The sequence below is a fragment of the Leptodactylus fuscus genome, chromosome 5 (assembly GCF_031893055.1).
Source record: "Leptodactylus fuscus isolate aLepFus1 chromosome 5, aLepFus1.hap2, whole genome shotgun sequence".
Classification (NCBI taxonomy): Eukaryota; Metazoa; Chordata; class Amphibia; order Anura; family Leptodactylidae; genus Leptodactylus; species Leptodactylus fuscus.
The window spans coordinates 195,477,145-195,500,271 of NC_134269.1; the positions used below are offsets into that span (position 1 = coordinate 195,477,145).

At 40.9% G+C, this 23,127-nt stretch overlaps 1 protein-coding gene across 2 annotated transcripts in view; it reads right to left on the minus strand.

Moving 5' to 3' along the window:
• Positions 1 to 23,127, minus strand: part of NR3C1 (nuclear receptor subfamily 3 group C member 1) — a 124,332-nt gene that overhangs the window by 10,119 nt on the left and 91,086 nt on the right. For both annotated transcript variants that reach the window (XM_075275012.1, XM_075275011.1), the window contains exons 5-8: positions 16,606 to 16,884; positions 13,883 to 14,027; positions 1,179 to 1,306; positions 129 to 286 (exon numbers count right to left, since the gene is read on the minus strand). In XM_075275012.1, coding sequence (XP_075131113.1) covers positions 129 to 286; positions 1,179 to 1,306; positions 13,883 to 14,027; positions 16,606 to 16,884 — 710 coding nt within the window. The remainder of the gene's footprint in view (positions 1 to 128; positions 287 to 1,178; positions 1,307 to 13,882; positions 14,028 to 16,605; positions 16,885 to 23,127) is intronic.

A 23,127-nucleotide genomic window follows, 5' to 3' on the forward strand; every position in this document is an offset into this window, starting at 1 on the left:
AGAAAACAACAATAGTACTACATATTAATTAATTAAAGTATTACTTTTCTTAAATCTCAGATTTTGCCATAACTTCAGACTACCTCATACTTTCATGAGATATACGGAAAGTTGCAATCTGTACTTACCTCATGCATTGTATCCATGAGCTTTGTCAGTTGGTAAAATCGTTGCCAGTTTTGGCTGGAATTTCCTTCCCTCTTTACTATGGCTTTTCCAAGTTCTTTAATGTAGGTCATCCGAATTTCCTCAAATAGTGTGTTACTTTTCAGGCCATCCTTAGGAACTATAAAGTAATACACAAAACACAAATGTAAGAGAAAAGGATTAACAAACCTAAATTGGAGATAAAAAGAAAAAAAAACCTCTTGTAAACGTCTGAATAATCACTTTTTATCTGTTATATTAATGCAAACAGAACATATGTCCTATAGCATACAGTGATCAGAGGGTGGCACTAAAATCTTTAGGAACAAGACTACTGGATTAGGTAAAATATCCATGTGTCACAATAAGATGTTTACCATATACTGTATTATCATAAGGGGCTGTTCACATCACGTTCTGATCATCAGTTTAACTGATGAGTTTTTTGGATCAAACTGATGCTAAAAGTGGATGAATATGAATGGAAAGTGATGGCTATCCATTTATATACAGTCAATGTTAAATAAAAACTGATCCGTTTATGTCTATTCAGTCCAAGAGTGTGGTATTTTTTAAATGATCTGTATTTTATTTTTTAGCATGTGCTTTCATCTGTGCTTAGCATGATGCGAACAGTCCTCTAAGAGGGATATCTGGTAAGTCCACAGATTCACCACACTGAGGCCTCACGGTGCAGAAACGCCAGCTTTTTTTTTTTGCAGTTTTTTTCATAAATGGCTACAAAAGGTATGGAATATATATAGGAATCTTTTATACGTCTAAATTCTGCTAACCCCACTCCTGGCTTTAGCTAAAAAACAAAACAAAACACACAACAGAATCTGTAACATAAAAAGCTGCATTTCCTCAATGTGGTGACTCAACTTTCAGCTCCAAATTACTTTTTTTACTTTAAGTCTGAACATTTACAAAGACTATGACTATGTAAAGTTAACAAGGTCCTCAATCCAGAAAACAAACAAAAAAAAAAAACACAAAAGAAAAATGCTTGAGAGTCTGCCAACACTTACTAGTACACAAGAGTAACAATGTTTTCATGCACAGATATTCCTCATATGAAATCTGAAGGCGAGTCATTTCCTTGCTGATTCTGAATATGTCTTGAAATCGGTCTATGTAGGGTAAGTGCATTCTTTCCCTGAGAAGAGAAGAAGGAGGTGAATACTTAGTAAGTGCTGACCTGTAGTCTAGTATTTTTCTACTGAAACGATGAATCATTTTTACATTTTACGCTATCAAGTATTACTGTAAAATATCTGGATTTTGGCATTTTATATGGCAGAATAATACACATGCTTTGGAGGTTCAGGCTGCACTCTTCTACAAGCCTGATGGGTACAAAAGATCACAAGAAACTACTTGTTACATATGCAACATTATAACAATTATTAGATTGCCTTTACATGGTGTATTGTAAGATCAAATGGGATAGTAACGTAATCCTAAAGGACACAGAACAATGCCATTAACCTTACTAATGAACATTTTACTGTATGCCCGGGAATATAGAATGAATTCTTTTACAGCAAATAGCCAAAGTGACAATAAGCTTATAGTACAGTTTTCATGGAAACGTAGGATACTATACAATGGTGAGACCCTGTTTTTACTGCACTGTTACAGAACACAGACCTCTTACGTGCTTTTCATGTAAGTAGAATATCTGACCCAGATTTGTTAAGCAAGGCCTCATTCATAATAGTAATGGCATGTGCTCATCCTTCTATTATTGAGAAGGCGTATGGAGCACTTATAGGCAGTCAGAGAGGAAATGACTGTAATGCCACTAGGGACAGACTGCGCATCTTTCTGTATCCAGCACCCAGTCTTAGGGGATCCCTAACAAATATGGGGTACCACTAGTACAGAGACCGGATCATTGCATGGGTGGACTAGAGCTAGACCAGCATCCCTAGAGGCAGAAAGAAGTGTCAAAAAGTAAATTCATATCAAATAATCTATGTCAGGTAGGAAGAGCCAGAATAAAAGAAGCAGACACTTATGTATACAGAGCGTTCATATGTGCAATATAGTGCTAGCAAAATAGCCATCTGCTTACCAACAGAGGCTGAATGTTGGGAGATCAGTGGGAGTCCTAGGAAGGTCTTCTGGGTTTTGTATTTTGTACGATTGGAAAAAAAAAGAGTTAAAAATACAGAGAAAAGGTAATAAATCAGGGGAACGTCGGTCCGCCCTTAACCCTAGTGCTGAGAATCTTAATGAAATTCATATATCTGCCATTGACTATGGTATTTTAACCAACTGGAGAAATACATGTTAATGTATATTAAAGTAAGTGGTATTTTAATTTATGCATAACTTCCTTCCCCCATCTCCCAGCTGAGCGCCACACTAACAAGAAACAGGAGATGTAACTGGAGGGCAGGCTTCTTCTCAGCACATTCTAGAAATATCCCATTCAGAAAAGCTCCAAGGAGAACATCTACCCTGTGCTAGGCCTATGGAAGACATGGAGGTGCTGGGAGCCATGTACAGCCGCCTCGAGCCCTGAACTGGGAATAACAATGTATATTTTGGCCACTGCTAAATTCACCTCCTATTCAAAAATGTCCTTTGAAGAAGTATTGCATGGGCCTGCTCAACTATAATCCATAGAAATACAGTGAAGGCACGTTCACACTTTTTATAGGCATATTTTCAATTTATGTTGTGCAAATAAACCACAGAAATGCAGAATGACTATAATACAATCATTGTTATCACTTCCATTAGCACTTTACTAACAGCGTTTACCTTTCTTTGCCTGAAATTGGTATTTACTTTCAGAAATGGAGGAGAAAATGTCCACAGACGGCATTCGCCAGAGGCCCCCCCCCCCCCCCATCGCTCAACAATGGCTGCAATTCAATGAAATAAAATAATCTGCCTGTGATCTTTCCTCCAACAGCTTTCATACCTGGCTGTCCATGATACTAAACAGACAAGAGGTTAAAAGAATTATTACGGCCTATGGTTTTGGTCGTTGGAAAGCGGGCCCGCATTCTTCTCGGCTGTCCTCTTATTGCTCATCTAACTGACAAGTGCAGATAATATTTAATGGCACTGTATAAAAAGTTATGACTGCCAGTAGTATAAGCACAAGAACTACAGGTACAATGCAGGTATACAGAAAGTGTATAGGGGGCTGACTGGTACTAGTTTTAAAAATAAAGTAAAATTGGATATTAAAGAAAAACTGACTCAGTAAATTTGTTTAATTGAACTATTACTATACAAACACATTGTTATGTTATTACAGATAAAGCGAGATAAACATGGAAAAGTAAGATATAGTGGGGAGCAATTCCTGTCGTAATTAAAGGCGTTGTCCAATAACATAACACTAGGAAGAAGGTGGCAAGTATATGAGATCTGGGGATCAAGAGAAGGGAGATCCCAAATCCTCCCTCTCAATGGCACATAGTCATTCAACTTTATGGGACTGCCTAAGGTAATACAGTACAGAGGTTTGCCATGTCCATCAGTCTCATAGATTCTCTCAAAGAGATCACAACAGACTCAATGACTGTATTTTTTCTTTAAAGCCTAAGGACATCTTTGTACTGTTTTCTATGTTTTATAATTTGTTTCTTAACTACAAAATGAAGCAACTTTGAAGCATTTTGCTGCTGTAAAGTCTGTGCAATACCCATATACAGCAGGCTCTGCTGCTACTTCTGACATAAGATACCATTACACACTCCTCTTGTCTGTTGTTGGCTCACTCTTCTTCCCCTGTTTCTACTCACAGTAGCCCAGTGTGTGTGTTCATAGTAAGGACAGGGGACTGTATACAGCAAATTAAAGTGTATGGGAAATGTCCAAGTCTTCATGGAGGATAGGCCACATATACTACAGTACACATAGTATAAGTGTAGATGGGGAGAAGAGCACACAGCAGACTGGCTGTGCAGATAAAAAGAACTATGTCCTGCAGAGGGAGAAATGGAGAGTCCCACACTCTTCAGCATCAGTGCCTGTTAGGCTAGGTTCACATCTGCATCTCCATTGGAGACCCCCATTACAGAAACCACCTAAAATCAACAGAGAGAAAACTCCTGCATGGAGGACTTTTGGAAAGTGTCTTGAATGAAGCCAGAGGAGTACACATCAGCTTTGGTGTGTATACCCCCGTAACTCCGGTACTTGTGCAGTAAAGCTGAGGAGTACATCTCCGGCCTCACTGAAGAACAGCGCAGGCGCTGGGAACATCAGAGGTGAGTCCAATCACTCATCTCTAGGTGAGTATAAAGGATTTTTTTTATTTTTAATGTGATTGCAGAATGCATTACAACAGGTTGATTTGGGACACTAAACCCCATGTATATAAGGACCTATGGGTGGCTTAGTGTTCCAATCAACCTGTCAGGTTCCCTTTAAACATAAAAATTCAGTTTAACAAAATAGATAATTTTCTGATGATGCATTGGCTCAGTAGTTAGCACTGTTGCCTTGCAGCGCTGGGCCCCTGGGTTCAAATCCAACCATGGAGTTTGTATGTTCTCCCTGTGTTTGTTTGGGTTTCCTCTCATTTACTCATAGGTAAATTGGCTTCCGATGTACTAGTGACCATAATGGGAGTTGGGGATGAGCCCCTGAATGGCAGCCACTGATTACTCTACTCCCCAACTCTCCTTGTGCTTTGAGTCCTTTGTGTGAGAAAAGCAAATTACAAACATCTGTCACTGTCACACTCCCTGCCAGTCATCTAATGTAAAGCATATGGATGAGCCCTGTCCCCTGACATCACCTACGACTGAGTAGCACTATGTAAGATTTCAGCATGGCCGATTTTTTGTTTCTGCAGATGATAAGTGTTGTGAAAAGCGCATGCCCTCAAGTAAACACTCACTCTCAGCTGATCCCCTAGAGTTGACAGTTACCTTATGTTTTTGGCCATCAGAATAGTCCGATTGTCATCTGTCTATAGAAGTACTAAGTCTACAACAGTGTGTGGTTGGAAACGTGTATGACACATTGAGCTTTGTGTAGGCTGAGAGGAAGGTGTTAAGAGGTTTCTGTATTTGAATGTCACTTTGCTGTGACTCACTGTGCAGCCATGAACAGATTCACATTGTAAGCCCATAAATAAGCTTCTTCAGACTGCACAGTGGCAAACTGGAATATGGAAAGATTTGTATGAAGAAAACACAACTTGATTTTTATACAGAAGAATTCAGTGGACAATCTTGTTCATATGCAAAACAAATTTGTCACACAGATTAAGATTAGAGATGAGCAAACACTAAAATGTTCGAGGTTCGAAATTCAATTCGAACAGCCGCTCACTGTTCGAGTGTTCGAATGGGTTTCGAACCCCATTATAGTCTATGGGGAACATATACTCGTTAAGGGGGAAACCCAAATTCGTGTCTGGAGGGTCACCAAGTCCACTATGACACCCCAGGAAATGATACCAACACCCTGGAATGACACTGGGACAGCAGGGGAAGCATGTCTGGGGGCATAAAAGTCACTTTATTTCATGGAAATCCCTGTCAGCTTGCGATTTTCGCAAGCTAACTTTTCCCCATAGAAATGCATTGGCCAGTGCTGATTGGCCAGAGTACAGAACTCGGCCAATCAGCGCTGGCTCTGCTGGAGGAGGCGGAGTCTAGATCGCTCCACACCAGTCTCCATTCAGGTCCGACCTTAGACTCCGCCTCCTCCGGCAGAGCCAGCGCTGATTGGCCGAAGGCTGGCCAATGCATTCCTATGCGAATGCAGAGACTTAGCAGTGCTGAGCCAGTTCTGCTCAACTACACATCTGATGCACACTCGGCACTGCTACATCAGATGTAGCAATCTGATGTAGCAGAGCCGAGGGTGCACTAGAACCCCTGTGCAAACTCAGTTCACGCTAATAGAATGCATTGGCCAGCGCTGATTGGCCAGAGTACGGAACTCGACCAATCAGCGCTGGCTCTGCTGGAGGAGGCGGAGTCTAAGATCGCTCCACACCAGTCTCCATTCAGGTCCGACCTTAGACTCCGCCTCCTCCAGCAGAGCCAGCGCTGATTGGCCGAATTCCGTACTCTGGCCAATCAGTGCTGGCCAATGCATTCTGTTGGCGTGATGAAGCAGTGCTGAATGTGTGTGTTTAGCTCTGGTCCGGTGGAGTAGTTGAGCTAAGCACACAGATTCAGCTCTGCTTCAATCAGCGCTGGCCAATGCATTCTATTAGCTTGATGAAGCAGAGTGTGCACAAGGGTTCAAGCGCTGGCTCTGCTGGAGGAGGCGGAGTCTAAGGTCGGACCAGAATGGAGACTGGTGTGGAGCGATCTTAGACTCCGCCTCCTCCAGCAGAGCCAGCGCTGATTGGTCGAGTTCCGTACTCTGGCCAATCAGCGCTGGCCAATGCATTCTATTAGCCCGATGAAGTAGAGCTGAATGTGTGTGCTTAGCACACACATTCAGCTCTACTTCATCGGGCTAATAGAATGCATTGGCCAATCAGCGCTGGCCAATGCATTCTATTAGCGTGAACTGAGTTTGCACAGGGGTTCTAGTGCACCCTCGGCTCTGCTACATCAGATTGCTACATCTGATGTAGCAGTGCCGAGTGTGCATCAGATGTGTAGTTGAGCAGAACTGGCTCAGCACTGCTAAGTCTCTGCATTCGCATAGGAATGCATTAGCCAGCCTTCGGCCAATCAGCGCTGGCTCTGCCGGAGGAGGCGGAGTCTAAGGTCGGACCTGAATGGAGACTGGTGTGGAGCGATCTAGACTCCGCCTCCTCCAGCAGAGCCAGCGCTGATTGGCCGAGTTCCGTACTCTGGCCAATCAGCACTGGCTAATGCATTGTATTGGCGTGATGAAGCAGTGCTGAATGTGTGTGTTTAGCTCAACTACACCAGTGGAGTAGTTGAGCTAAGCACACAGATTCAGCTCTGCTTCAATCAGCGCTGGCCAATGCATTCTATTAGCTTGATGAAGCACAGTGTGCACAAGGGTTCAAGCGCACCCTCGGCTCTGATGTAGCAGAGCCGAGGCTGCACAAGGGTTCAAGCGCACCCTCGGCTCTGATGTAGCAGAGCCGAGGCTGCACAAGGGTTCAAGCGCACCCTCGGCTCTGATGTAGCAGAGCCGAGGCTGCACAAGGGTTCAAGCGCACCCTCGGCTCTGATGTAGCAGAGCCGAGGCTGCACAAGGGTTCAAGTGCACCCTCGGCTCTGCTACATCAGAGCCGAGGGTGCGCTTGAACCCTTGTGCAGCCTCGGCTCTGCTACATCAGAGCCGAGGGTGCGCTTGAACCCTTGTGCACACTATGCTTCATCAAGCTAATAGAATGCATTGGCCAGCGCTGATTGAAGCAGAGCTGAATCTGTGTGCTTAGCTCAACTACTCCACCGGTGTAGTTGAGCTAAAAACACACATTCAGCACTGCTTCATCACGCCAATACAATGCATTAGCCAGTGCTGATTGGCCAGAGTACGGAATTCGGCCAATCAGCGCTGGCCAATGCATCCCTATGGGAAAAAGTTTATCTCACAAAAATCACAATTACACACCGGATAGAGCCCCAAAAAGTTATTTTTAATAACATTCCACCCTAAATAAAGGTTATCCCTAGCTATCCCTGCCTGTACAGCTATCCCTGTCTCATAGTCACAAAGTTCACATTCTCATATGACCCGGATTTGAAATCCACTATTCGTCTAAAATGGAGGTCACCTGATTTCGGCAGCCAATGACTTTTTCCAATTTTTTTCAATGCCCCCGGTGTCGTAGTTCCTGTCCCACCTCCCCTGCGCTGTTATTGGTGCAAAAAAGGCGCCAGGGAAGGTGGGAGGGGAATCGAATTTTGGCGCACTTTACCACGCGGTGTTCGATTCGATTCGAACATGGCGAACACCCTGATATCCGATCGAACATGTGTTCGATAGAACACTGTTCGCTCATCTCTAATTAAGATCCATATTGTGATGCTATTTATGGCCACAGACTTATGGGAAAGGACCGGCGGGGGGAGGTGTTAGCAGATTTTGTATCCTATAGTAGCAGTACTACATCTGATAGGGCATCACTCAGCTGTATATTATGGTGACACATATGTATATGTCTGCAGTTTACAGCAATGAAGCATTGTTATGCAACCCAAGCACAGAGAAGGCTGCCATAAAAGGGATACAGTTGGAGGAAGGAATGTTTGATTCCAGGGCACGGAATACGTGTTAGCAGACGCACGGCTCTGCAGCTGCAGCTCACCAAGGAGATTTACATCACACAACTCTCCAATATTTCCAAAGGGTGACACACAAAAACTTCTTCTATTCATCCAGGCAGTCTGATGAACTCAGGAAGCAAGCATGCAAGAATGTGTGGTGGAGGGATGCCATGCACGTGACGCATCCTTTATGTTCAGCATTATTTTTATGGCACAGGGCTTCCATACATAAGTTAGTGTTTGTTTGCAGAAGTAAACAAATGACAAAAAACAGTCATTGGCAAGAGACCAATAAAAACCAAAGGAACGAATTCTCTGCAATTAATGTTAATTATCGGAGGAAGTCCTTCAAATATGGAAAATTAAACCCAAAAAACATCCTTCTCTAATAAGAGGTAAAGAAAAAAAATGTAGCAGCACTGGAGTCACGGCGGTATGACATATAGCAGGCGTCTGTGTGGATCCTATACCTTCTCCCATACCCATCTGCTCTATTAGTACAAGGCTCTGGGTATGATAGAGATTACATCCAATATTGCCACGTAGCTCTAGCCTTGCTCACAACCTTAGAAGCAACTTAACTGTCCACTATTTTCTCCATTTACCTAAGAACTGTTGGCCTGGGCTAACAGCGGAGGGTGGGAGCAGCATAGATATCACAATGCCAACTTACATATAAAAATACAAAAGTTACCCTGGTGAATGGACACCTACTGTAGAGAAGTGCTGGAGATCAGCAAAGAAGATTCTCATAGTCTGCTACATTATATGAAGATAAAGAATAGCAAATGGGCATTTCAACCTGGAGATAAGTGCCACCAGAAGGATCTAGCAGCAGCTGACTCCCCCACCCCCATTGAAAACACATGCACGCCCAGAATGAGAGAAAAAGCTACTGGCAGAATGAAAATTTGGGTGACAACCATCTTAAAAAGGACCTTTCATCACTTTCACCGACTCCAGCGCTTTGCACCTTTAAACAGATGCCGCACCATTGATTCTGGCAGAGGTAGATTTCTTTCTATCTAGCTCCCACCATTCCTGAGCAATCAATGCTGTTAGTTTTGTTGCCTTGTATGCTATTAAGCCTCTGTACTGTCAGGTGGGCGGTGTTAGGAGGCGATAAGGGGTGTGATTTTGAGCTCTAATCAGAGGTGGACAGAGTCAGGGTCCTTGTCTGTTCCTGGCTGACACCGTACAGAGCCTAAACATATAAGGAAAACTAACAGCATTTATTGTTCAAAAATAGTGGGGGTACAGGGAAAAAAATAGAGGGATAAATAAGTAGGTGGCTAATAAATGATGTAAAGAGTTGGACTTGGTGGAGGTGGTGATGGGTCTTTATACGTTAAGAGGACCTATGTGATACATTTTTCTATATGAAGGTAAAACTATGGGGGAGGTTTCTGAAGCAAAATATACCAAAATTCTGACTTAATTTGTGCCATTTGCATGGCTGTGGTCCAAAAATGCGCCAAAATGTTGGTGCATTTTTCTGGTATAAACTAAACCAACTAACAGGAGATGTAAAGTCAGAGTAGACAGTGTAAGACTGTGACAGAGTTTTCAAGCAGTATCAGATAGCTTGTCACAGGGTAAGACAGTCTAGTCTAAATTTACACTGTCTAAAACTTAGACAAAATTGATAAATCTGCCTCTATGTTCCCATTATCTGCCTCTAAGCCTGGTCTGATCATCCCATTATCTTACTTGCTTGAAGCCTGACCCTGTTTCCTCGAGTTAAAGCAGCAGTCTGGGCAAAATGTGATCTTTCCCAAGTTTGTAATAGACCTTGGGTAAATAGCCGAGCAGATAATTGTCTTACCCATCATTCTCATTGACAATTAATATCGTCGGCTCCATCCCTTAAGATTACCAAGTCACTTTCTATTCCCTATTCGAGTCTATTCAGTTCTGACTGTGAATCGGCCCTATGATTTGGTACTTATAGGTAACTGGGTAGGTAATGGGGGAGAAAGGTCCCAGTAACATTCCCTGTTTACCCAAATGTCATTGACAAAAGGGGGAAAGAGAAAATGTCCTAGTCTGCTGCTTTAAGTCCCATCTAGTGACCGTGTTACCCAATATACTATGTATAATAACTGATGTATAATAACTGATAGAAATAAATAGTCTTCTAATAAAAAAGTGCAGACTCTGTTGTAGAGGTAAAATATTTCTTGCCTGCTCCTCTTCTATGAAATACAAGTAATATGCTTTTAGCATTAATAAAGAACTCTATGGGAAACTAGAAAAATAATTTGGATGGGATGCCCTGCTGTGCCCAGATAATGAAGCCTCAAAATGTAATCTCAAATCCATTCTGTCCTCTACATGCAGACATGGGAGGATTTAGGATCTGTCTGGCAAACAGCACATTATTTAGCTTCCACAATGCATACACTTTAACCGGTTTCACAGGGAACTTCAAAAACACCAACACGGCCGTTCTGACGTATAAAACCCCAAAGACTGTCCTCTTACCTTTTCTGCCCAAGTTGTTACATCTATACACACCACGAAGGGTTAATTACAATATTGATTACTTTGCTAATTGGATTTCTTGCAGGAGAGGCCGGAAAGTAGGGTCAGTCAATGACTACTATGAGGGCTGGAAAGTTGGAGGAGTGATCTGTCACAGAACTGCACAAATACAGCAGCCTCCTAGCTTGTCAGTCAGTGTAATGTTGGTATAATGTTTCATGGTTTTTTTTTTCTTTTCCCTTTCTATCTCTTTTGTGTCTTGAGATGGTTGCGTTGCTGGGTTTTAGATCAATACTTCAATTTGTTTTGACTGATTCTTGTATGTTTTAAAATGTCTTTAAGTAGAGAAATATTTCGATGGAAACGCAAAGCGTATGCAAAGTATGTTGTCTAATACATCCACAGGCTGCTATATAGCTCGGATGGGGTTTACATTTATAGTGATTTTTAGATCAAATCCAGAAGAGGGAGCGCATGGAAATGAAAGCCAAACCTTTGTTATCAAATAAGTGGGTGACGTGTGACTGTAGAAAAAGGCTGATGAATCTCTACCATCTAAGATCAGTGCCAAAATATTACCCTTTTTTTTAAAAAAAAAAACAAAAAAAAAAAACAAAAAAAAAACAAAGTTTTATATTAAAGATTACATTTTTTTTGTTGAAGTCATGGATTGTATTAGGCTTAGGGGGCATTCAAACTTGTGCCCCTGTGCGCTCTGTGTCAGTCTACTGGGTTTCTGTCCTATTTCCCAAAGAAACTGAATAAGGGATGGCTTCCCGACGGTCAGTTTTAAAACCCATTCATTTGAATGGGTTTTAAAAGCAAACCTCCGGTGTCTGTATGCGGCCACTCCATGGGGAAACTGTTTTTTTTCTGGCCATACACAAGGTTGGACATGCAGGACTTTGTGTAAAATACAACTCATCTTGTAAAAAAACAAGTCCTCAAACAACATTTACAGAAAAATAATAAAAATGTATGGCTTTCAGAAAATGACGATTAAGAAAAAAAGGAAAAAGATGCCATGACCTGAAGGTAAAAATTGGCTGTCCTTAATGGGTTAAATGTCGATACTGTCCTTATGCCAGTAGATTTTCAAGACTAAATTTAGTTAACATGTATTTTACTGGGTGAAGCTGTGTTTAGCTCTGTAGCTTTACATTTAATACAATTATTGTAAAGAGTAATCGTGCTGGTTCAGGAGTCTGCTGTGGTATTTTGCTATCAGCAGGGAAAAAAAAAATCTTTACTAGGTCATGCTGCATTTGTGCCAAATATAATTCCTGCCCTGACCTTGAGACATTGACCTTATAGAGGGGAGTATCAGATTCATATTACTGTACAGGGATTTGCCAAGCCGTGACTGCAGACAAGCGTTTCCATTATAACATGCAGAGTAAAAGCACAGGATGGACAATCGGTACAGTGTGTTACTATCACGGCCTTTTATCTCGTGTCACACCACTGGAGCACTTCCATATCATATAACAATAACACACACTGTACACACACCTCCAATCTCAATGGCATATTCTCTTCTTATTACATATATGTACAGTATATATATATATATATATATATATATATATATATACACATTACATATATTATAATATATATATATATATATATATATATATATATATATATATATATATATATACACATTACATATATTATAATATATATATATATATATATATATATATATATATATATATATATATATATATATATATATATGCCAGATGCCAGACACGGCCCTGGCCTTTTGCTTGTGACTAATGTATGAAAATGTCTAAAGACAAGTGTAGACACCCAACAGCAAATTCCTAGGCGCGTTGACTACCTGGTTACTTACGGTAGTGTATGGTTAGTATGGGTTGTGTTTGTGAAGATATTATAAATTAGAGCATAGTAAATACTTTATTTAACCTATCCATAGCAGAGGCAGAATTATGACAAGAGATATGGGCAAGGTTCTGATAACATCTGTATTATGTCTTCCATTTATAGCTTTAGAAGCTTTGACACAGCTGAGGTAGGACATGGTGCCCAACTGGGCCCCACTAAATGGAATCTACCGTCATTCTCAGTGAACAAATGGCACATTTAGTGCTCTTTTCCATCAGATATGACTGAATCTGTACTGCTTGTAGAGGTGAACATAGCCTGTTCTATGATATACAGTATAACTCAATAGAGTCTGTCAGGTGTTTTGGTATAATAGTTTCCTCTGAATTTTGTACAATTCTTGCCATGAAATTTTACTAAACTGTCCATAGAAACTCTGCTGGCTTGTGAACACAGTCTAAGAGAAGAGACTTCTTTATTTAAAGTAATACTGACCCCCACAATCACAGGCTTCAAGAAGGCCCTGAAGACTCACCTATTCAGGAAGGCCTACAACCTCCAATAACACAATCACTTCACTGCCATCTGAACTGTCTCCCCCTCTCCTTCTGTCTCTACCCCCCTTCCCTCATAGATTGTAAGCCCTCGCGGGCAGGGCTCTCTATCCCACTGTGCCAGTCGCTCATTGTTAGTATTATTTTTCTTTGTATATTTTGTGTACTGGATGTAAACCCTCAAATGTAAAGCACCATGGAATTAATATAATAATGTGCAGCACCGTGGAATTAATATAATAATATACAGCACCATGGAATTAATGTTGCTATATAAATAAACAATAATAATAATTAAAACTTTAAACAAAAAAAAAAAAAAACCTAGAAATTCAACATTACAGACCTTCTCAGATTAGTAGGTATCAGAAGGCTTTGGATTTCATTCTGTCTAGGCTATATAAAGGGAATAGGTTGTACCATAAAGGCAAGACTATCTCAAAAGCTACCACCATGTCAGTAAACTTAGTTTACAGTCCTCTGTCAGTCAGTCAGAGAATCAGAGAACTGACTGCTGTCAGAATAGAAGAAATAACATGCATTGTTTCTAGTGATATACATTTTCAGTAAAACCATAGCAAGTCTATGAATTCAGACTCTTTGTGTAGTTGCCTCTATCATCTATGTATGGATTCCACCTTACAATGTACTTACTCATCAATGATTAGATCAGGTGCAAAATATAGTACATTCCCATTGGCTTGTTTGTAAGATCTCCATCCCAGGGCGAAAACCATGAGAAACATCCAGGAGTACTGAAGAAGGGTCATTTGGTCATCCAGGTGCAAATTTCTGAAACCTGAGAATAAAGCAGGAGTAAAGAAGTGAACCCTTGGACACAAAGACCTCTATATATTTCAGCAATAATCTGAGTAGGCACAAGACAACTACTGGCTTATTATAGGACTACAGACTTCAGATTCCTAAATTATCACAGAGCCTGGTGCACACACCTCACCCACACCAACCTCTTGATAATGAGTGTGCAAGTGATTGTATAGGCCCTATTATACAATTACATAGTTAGTATGGCTACATATGTCCATCAAGTTCAACCAAGAGATGGGAAAAGGCATGACTTAAGGGACGAGTGAAGGAAATAAGCATTCTATACATTTCCAAATCCAGATTATACAGTCCTATGAAAAAGTTTGGGCACCCCTATTAATCTTAATCATTTTTAGTTCTAAATATTTTGGTATTTGCAACAGCCATTTCAGTTTGATATATCTAATAACTGATGGACACAGTAATATTTCAGGATTGAAATGAGGTTTATTGTACTAACAGAAAATGTGCAATATGCATTAAACCAAAATTTGACCGGTGCAAAAGTATGGGCACCTCAACAGAAAAGTGACATTAATATTTAGTAGATCCTCCTTTTGCAAAGATAACAGCCTCTAGTCGCTTCCTGTAGCTTTTAATCAGTTCCTGGATCCTGGATAAAGGTATTTTGGACAAACAATTCAAGTTCAGTTAAGTTAGATGGTCGCCGAGCATGGACAGCCCGCTTCAAATCATCCCACAGATGTTCAATGATATTCAGGTCTGGGGACTGGGATGGCCATTCCAGAACATTGTAATTGTTCCTCTGCATGAATGCCTGAGGATTTGGAGCGGTGTTTTGGATCATTGTCTTGCTGAAATATCCATCCCCGGCGTAACTTCAACTTCGTCACTGATTCTTGAACATTATTCTCAAGAATCTGCTGATACTGAGTGGAATCCATGCGACTCTCAACTTTAACAAGATTCCCGATGCCGGCATTGGCCACACAGCCCCAAAGCATGATGGAACCTCCACCAAATTTTACAGTGGGTAGCATGTGTTTTTCTTGGAATGCTGTTTCTTTTTGGACACCATGCATAACGCCTTTTTTTTATAACCAAACAACTCAATTTTTGTTTCCAAAATGAAGCTGCCTTGTCCAAATGTGCTTTTTCATACCTCAGGCAACTCTATTTGTGGCGTACGTGCAGAAACGGCTTCTTTCTCATCACTCTCCCATACAGCTTCTATTTGTGCAAAGTGCGCTGTATAGTTGACCGATGCACAGTGACACCATCTGCAGCAAGATGATGCTGCAGCTCTTTGGAGGTGGTCTGTGGATTGTCCTTGACTGTTCTCACCATTCTTCTTCTCTGCCTTTCTGATATTTTTCTTGGCCTGCCACTTCTGGGCTTAACAAGAACTGTCCCTGTGGTCTTCCATTTCCTTACTATGTTCCTCACAGTGGAAACTGACAGGTTAAATCTCTGAGACAACGTTTTGTATCCTTCCCCTGAACAACTATGTTGAACAATCTTTGTTTTCAGATCATTTGAGAGCGGGCTGTCCATGTTCGGCGACCATCAAACTTAACTGAACTTGAATTGTTTTGTAGAAAGAAATGGTCCAAAATACCTTCATCCAGGATCCAGGAACTGATTAAAAGCTACAGGAAGCAACTAGAGGCTGTTATCTTTGCAAAAGGAGGATGTACTAAATATTAATGTCACTTTTCTGTTGAGGTGCCCATATTTTTGCACCGGTCAAATTTTGGTTTAATGCATATTGCGCATTTTCTGTTAGTACAATAAACCTCATTTCAATCCTGAAATATTACTGTGTCCATCAGTTATTAGATATATCAAACTGAAATGGCTGTTGCAAACACCAAAATATTTAGAACTAAAAATGATTAAGATTAATAGGGGTGCCCAAACTTTTTCATAGGACTGTATATAAGAATTGACATATCTCTATATAATAGCAGGGTTAAACCACTTAACACCAGGGCTCTTGAGTTGGTAGGCCAAAGCACTGACCTAAACTCCAGAGCCTGATCAACACCTTCACGTATATCTGAAAGCCATGATGAGACAGAAGTAGTAAAGTTCCTCTAATTCACAAAAAAGAGCCAGTTATTGGATTCCTTTGAAGGTAAATATGTAGCAAACTATTCATCTAATTCTACAATATTGATAATTGTACAATAATACAATAAAAATAAATCACTTCATTTTGAAGCCAGAGAACTTTTTTTCTGGCTCCACAGCCCTGCATAACACTAACTCAGTGATCTGCCACATAGCACACGTTGGTGCTGCAGTCTTATATGTGGCATCAGGTGCCTACAGGCCACAAGTAGTAAAATCCAATTATTTACTGTTACCAATGAGCCCGCTATTACCACGCCACTGCCCAAAGCTATTATTATTTGTACAGCTGGCAAAGCGGTGTTTTCAATTGGCAGCTCTTTTAGCACCAAGAACAATAGCTTCAATAGTCTATGCCAGCGCGTTCTTGTGTTCCTGCTACATTAGCACACAACGCGGTAATGTTACATGGCATTGTACAAAATATATCGAGAGAGTCCATTTTGCACATTTACCTGGTATAGCCTTTGCCCATTTCACAACAGATACCACTTGGCGGCCACCTAGCATATTCAGTGATGACATGAGCCTCCATACGGTTTCAGGCAGACTGCTGTCATAGCCCGAATACAAAACCTCCGGCTCAATAGCCTCCAATAAGGAGATTAGGGTGGGTGTAAGTTGTGCTACAGAAGCTGGAACGATGGTCTTGTTCATTGAACTTTCAGGAAGTTCTCGTACTGCTGTTGCATTAGACTGCTGAATTCCTTTTATTTTCTTCTTAGTCTTGCGTGCTAGAAAACAAAAGATCAATATATATTTTAGCTCCTAGTTTCACTGACATTGTATTAAACAGTACATTTTATATAGGCCTCCATCTTCTGACCTCTGTCAGGGGCAGCTTTCTTGTGATGACAACGTGTAAGGTCCTACACATAATGTCTAATATAACTGCTACTATACAAGCCAGGTATGTGGTTTTATATTATAGCTAGTTACTTGAAACTATAAAAGATTTTCATGTCAAAGATACTAAAAAATAGTTTAAGTTAAAGAAATTGAAGCAACGCCTATGAGGTGTAAAATCACAAAAAGATACAAAATTTTTAAAAAAGCCACCCGTCTACTTCATTGTCAATTCAGTCTTGTGCTGGTGCCTTGTTGTCAGAGGTCCTATGCCTCGTGTGACCATTGAGACTGATCAGTGACCTCAGCAATGGCTGGAGAAGGACTAGTGACATCACTCACATATATCACAGGTTGGCCTCAGTGGTCACATAAGGAGCAGGACTTTTGGCAACAAGGTAATGGAATGGATATCGGCGGTGGACAACGGAGCACCAGTGACAACCAATTCTTTTACACGGTCCGTGGCCTCCACAGAGGTTGCTCAATTTCTTTAACCTCTTTAATACATGCCCACTATTATTAAGCCGTCCTTTGTGCCACTGTTTTATGACACTTTTTTTTCCAGCCTCCTGCTTCAATCTCTGCTTCCATGAAAAACAACTGGAGACAGATTCAGGACAGAATTTGGCCTCATTTAGAGGTGGAAGCTAAAAATTCCTACATGTGAACACACCCTTAAAGAGGTTGTCTATGAATAACACAAAATCCAGTAATGGCACCCAACCACTATACAGGGTACAATCAGGTTTTGGCTCTGAATACAGTACACAGCTGATCGATGTGGGGGCTGGACGTCGGCTCCCTACTGATCAGATTTTGAAGATTCGTAAATTTTACTACATAGAAATATTGGCAATGAAAAATCCATTCTCATAAATGTAAGTATTTATAGAGAAAATACATATTTTTATAGAAATGGACAAGTCACTAACTCCTCACATTAAGGAAAATCGTATAAACTCTGCACATTTCTATATACAATGCCAAATCATTGAGTCTCCTTTAATCTGCTCCCAGTACTGAGGAGTCATGGAGTATCAGGGAACATTTTGCTGCCTGAGGCTAGTAAGCTTATATCAAATCCTGAAAAGGTTAGCAACCATTCTCTAGATCAATATACCTGAACTTACAAGTCGTCAATACTTCATTTATTTGGCATGAAAATGTGTAATATACTGTCCCGCCGATTTATGTGACTAAGAGAGACAAAAGAGAACACTGGTCCTTATTCACACAGCAGTGATTTGCATCACTATGAGGCCAGCCCAGGAGTGGAGACCATGAAGAGGTAAGGTGTAATGGAACGATGAGCACCTGTTCTGTACTTTAGATCCGTCCTGGTTTTGGCTGACAATCACTGATATTATATATATATATATATATATATATATATATATATATATATTTATTTATTTATATATGGTCTAACCCAGTCATTCTCCATCATATACACAGCATCAGGAAGCACCAAATCTACCAGTCAAAAATGAATCTGTATACTCTGAACCCTTGTATTAACACTCTTAACAGAATGGCAAGTACTAATAATCTAACCATATAACCTCAGTACAATGAGGGAGAGGCTAACTGCAGTCACACCAGCTGCCATGTAAAGGATGACTAGAAGGACTGCTGCTTTATAAGCAGTTTAAAGCCATCCTGAGGATAGGTCATCCATTAAAATGAACTGGAATACCCCTTTAATTTTATATATATATATATATATATATATATGTATATATATATATATATATATATATATATATATATATATATATATATATATATAGTTTGCATCTGGTATATGCCTGCAAGTGGTGGTAATGTATGTTAGACACATATACCATTAAGCACTGCTTACACATGAATACGCTGTAGTCTTTCGGGGTTTTTTACAGTCTTTTATCCAGCGCTGTACTAGTTACATGTAATGTGCTTGCAGGAGTGAATTAATACAGGCGAGGTTAACCTTTATACCTTTACTGAGCGAGAATGACAATTTCATCACAGCCATGGTTGTGTCAGTAGTCAAGGTAATATGTCCCTGCGGTATACTGAAAATGGCTAAAGATGTAAAAGTGTTAATTTCTTCCAGGCTGATGACAAGTGCAGACGCTCCGCAGTGCACTGAGATACCTAATGCATGCTATGTGTGAACACATGGCTGTGATAAGGCTGTGATCTAACTAGCTAAAAATCCCGCAACCCAAATCTAGACCTGTCAACAACTAGGCAGAGACTGTTATTGTGGCATAACTATATGGTAATCACAAGAACATCCTACAATTCCTCCTGCTGGCTCCATTGCTATGATACACAAGTTTTGCAGCCTGCTCCCATTTTTGTGGTGGCTGTCGACATGCATACATATTTCTTGCATCTAGAAACCGACCCTATGTCTCAAGAGGAATGTAGCAGTTTGCTCGGAGAAGGTGTCAGACATTCACACTGTGAAACCTTAAGAGGTCTATATCATACTGTGGCCGATGCACTGGGACACATCTTGCTTCCAGAATGCTGCAAATACAACTATATTGTAAGGTCACAAAAATGGAGCTATTGGCTTCTGTATTGTTACTGGTAAATTTAACATGCCTCTGTGCCAGCCCGCAGTGCCACCCTGTGTACACCCACAGAAGAGGGCGCTGCTGTATCAATTAATACTACATAAATTAACTCTTAAGACATATAAGAAATGTGTTTGGTATGGCTGCTATGTGGTAAGGCTGCGCCTATGTTTAAAAGCGCTGAAATATTTCTGCTGCAGGTATGGCCACACTATAAATCGGCATGTGTTACAGTCTCTTTGGTATTCATGTATTGTTATGTGAGTGATGGAGGTTGTCACAATCTGACTGGTGCTGGATAACACTAGGTGTAGAATGTAAGATGTAAGGATCTGCCTGGGTACCCACAACTCTCCCATGTTGTTTCTGATATTGAGTAGTGCAGTGTGTGGCCCCCATTCTCAATGCACTGCTACCTGCACAAACTGTTCTGCCACTTGTGTACCCGCCACACTCCCATCTTGGAGGAGGAAACTACTATTCACCTTCTAGCACCTTCTCTCACCCACATTCCTGCCAGTTGATGCTTGTCCCCTGTACCTGTCTCCCCCTCCCATTTCTGTTTGGCCTTATTAGTCACATGACTGCAAGAGATTGGGAATTTGAGTCTGACCAGCCCCTTGCAGTGATGTGGCCACAATAATCCCAATCCAACAGGATTAGCAAACACTGTGATGAACTACCTAACGTCTACCTTCAAGTGACTGTGGGGTTCAATGGCAAAATGTAAGTATATTTTTAGGTAAGTTTTCTTAGGAAGGCAATTTTAAAATTCAGTTTTAAAGGTGCATTACTGTGTCCCTGCATAACCTCTTTAAAGAGGTTGTACATGACTTAGAAGAAGAAAGCAGCCAAAATTCAAAAGAAGTGACATCATGTCCGTTGGTCATACCTATTAAATTTACTGGGATGGAAATGTGGCATTGCCATTCGACCAATGGACATGATGTCACTTCCTGAGAAGAAAATGTTTTTAAAGTCTTGGACGACCCCTTTAACACCTATAGGTCGTGGTCCCTGGGACAATCTTGGCTTGGTTGAAGGGTAAAATTCAGAGTGGAAAATTGTAAAACTTAGATTGAGTACCAGTCAGATTCTAAAAAATAACCAAGCAACAAAACCAGAGATGAGACAAAGATAAGGGATGTGCCATGATCAAGATCAGAGTTCACAACATGAAGTGCACCTCAATGAGCAGACAGTGTCTGACTCCTGGGATCCCACCTAAGTAGCCAGGAAGATGTCTTCTGCTCACACCGAGAACTGAAACTGGGAGCATGGCAGCCAGAAGTGTGGGGTCAGCAACATCATAGAGCTGCTGCCACACCAACATGCATTAGGGAACAAAGGAACAATTTGCCCCAATGTCTGAGGAATATCAGTGTGGAAAAAGGTGAGTAACACCATCATAAAGGGTAACTTTTTATCACTGTCAAAACACAGTAAATTTCAGAAAGATGATAGCGTTTCCTCTCACTGGTTGCACAATTTCAAAATAAATAAGGTGTGTGAGCTAAAACATAACTTTTAATAAATATCACTTTAAAATAAGTGCAATGTGTCATGGATAAATTTTTGTGGGCACGTATGAAATTTATTCATTGGGTACTTTTTTATTTTTGTTTATTCTTCATTTGTCCCAGGTTTTTCCCACTCTCCAGTTTATCCTAAAATATCAAGTTTCCCACCATCTGATTTGTCATGTATATCAGTGGTGCTCAAAACATTAGCGACAGTGGTACATTAAAATACCTTCAAAGCCACTTGGAACTCAATTCATCATGCTATAGACTCATAGGAGACTCTGCTACCTTCACAGAGTGCTTGTATAACTATAAGGCTTCTTTGTATCAAGGCTAACTCTTACTCCATGTATTAGTCAATTACAGTTACTATAGGGATTCACTGCCAGAGCTAGTTTGCATAGGATAGGATAGGATAGGATAGGTAGTTTAGCACAATTGTATTTACTTGTTCCAGACTGCCATCTTATCAGTGTGTGTTCACATTAGTCGACCTAATCTGCAGGCATCTACTCACAATGGCTAGGTGCTAGTAGGTGTTGAACCCCCTAATTAAGCTATCTCCATACAATTGTATTTACTTGTTCCAGACTGCCGTTTTCTCAGTGTGTGTTCACACTAGTCAATCTGATCTGCAGAAAACTACTCACAATGGCTAGGTGCTAGTAGGTGTTCAACTCCCTAATTGAGCTATCTCCCAATCACCCTAGCATTGCTGTCTCCAATCTTTCCTCAGGTAAGTCTCCTATTGTGCCTTGCAACTTATCCCTGTCCAGATATGTTCACCAGGATCTGGGTATTCAGTTTCCCATAGTATAAATAGCCTCCGCTATCAGTATGGAGTCTCTGTAATTAAGGAGCTATATCTAGTTTGTACTGTAGCTCTCTGTGATTTGCCTCCTGAGTCTATATTGAGTCTATCAGTACTTGCCCTTTCAATGGTTTTTTATCCCTACATGTTTCTGCCCACTCAGGGTTTCATCAGGGGATATTTTTGGAAATAAAGATTCAATTCTCAGGGAAGCCTGGGCTTCTGCCGTCCAGCAGTGAGCTCCAGCGTCTCCTCCTCGGCTAGTGTGGCCGCAAGGGCGCCGCCAACAATGCTGGTTTATATTGCACAGGTCCCTCCCATTTCCCGTGACGTCAGTCGATTCCCGGCCAATCGGATGGTAGGTGTGTCATCCCGAAACCCCCCCGACCGTCCGTTCTCCATTCACCAGCGTCACAGGTACTGGTCGGGTGACAGCATGCTGGTAATACTCCAGCATGCTTGTAGGAAACTTCTAAGCAGGTAAGATATCCTTTTTGTAAGAAGCACACAGCGCTATGATGCCGTCATTTGTCCAGAGGACAACACGTTCAGTATGTGCTTTTATCTTCAAGTGCAAGTTAACACATCTATATCCCACATTTTCATGCAATTTATAGTTGTTTATGGGCATATCAGTATATGTACCATCACTGGGTAATTCCTATATGCAATCCTAGATTGCAGACATGAATCACAGGCATGTGTTGTATATGGATCCTCCTCCGTCATATTTGATTGACAGTTACCTCCCATCTTCATAACCACGTATATCGTGATACCTCTCCCATTTCACACTGTATATAGTGATTTGTGACACAACTCTATCATTTCTCGGAACCTATTATAAAGTTAATATATTACCTAGTGGTCCATGTCTGCACACATAACCATATTGCCATAGTTCCATCATGATCTATTTTGATATCTCCATTCTATGTCTTATTGCATGGCGTGAGCATCTGTTATTCTGCACATGGTGTTAATTCATCTTATAGATTCAACATCCTAAAAATGGTTTGAACGATAGCTGTTCATTTAATCCTCCAGGTTTGACTGTACCCAGCCTAAAGATCCATCGTGTCTCACTCTGTAAGACACGTCTGTCAAACTTACCTCCTCTCGGTGATGGTTTTACTACTTCCAAGGCCTGGAACCTTATGGTCTTTGGATCTCCGGCATGTTCCGTAATGACATGTTGCGCAATAGATGTATCTGCTCCTCTATTTA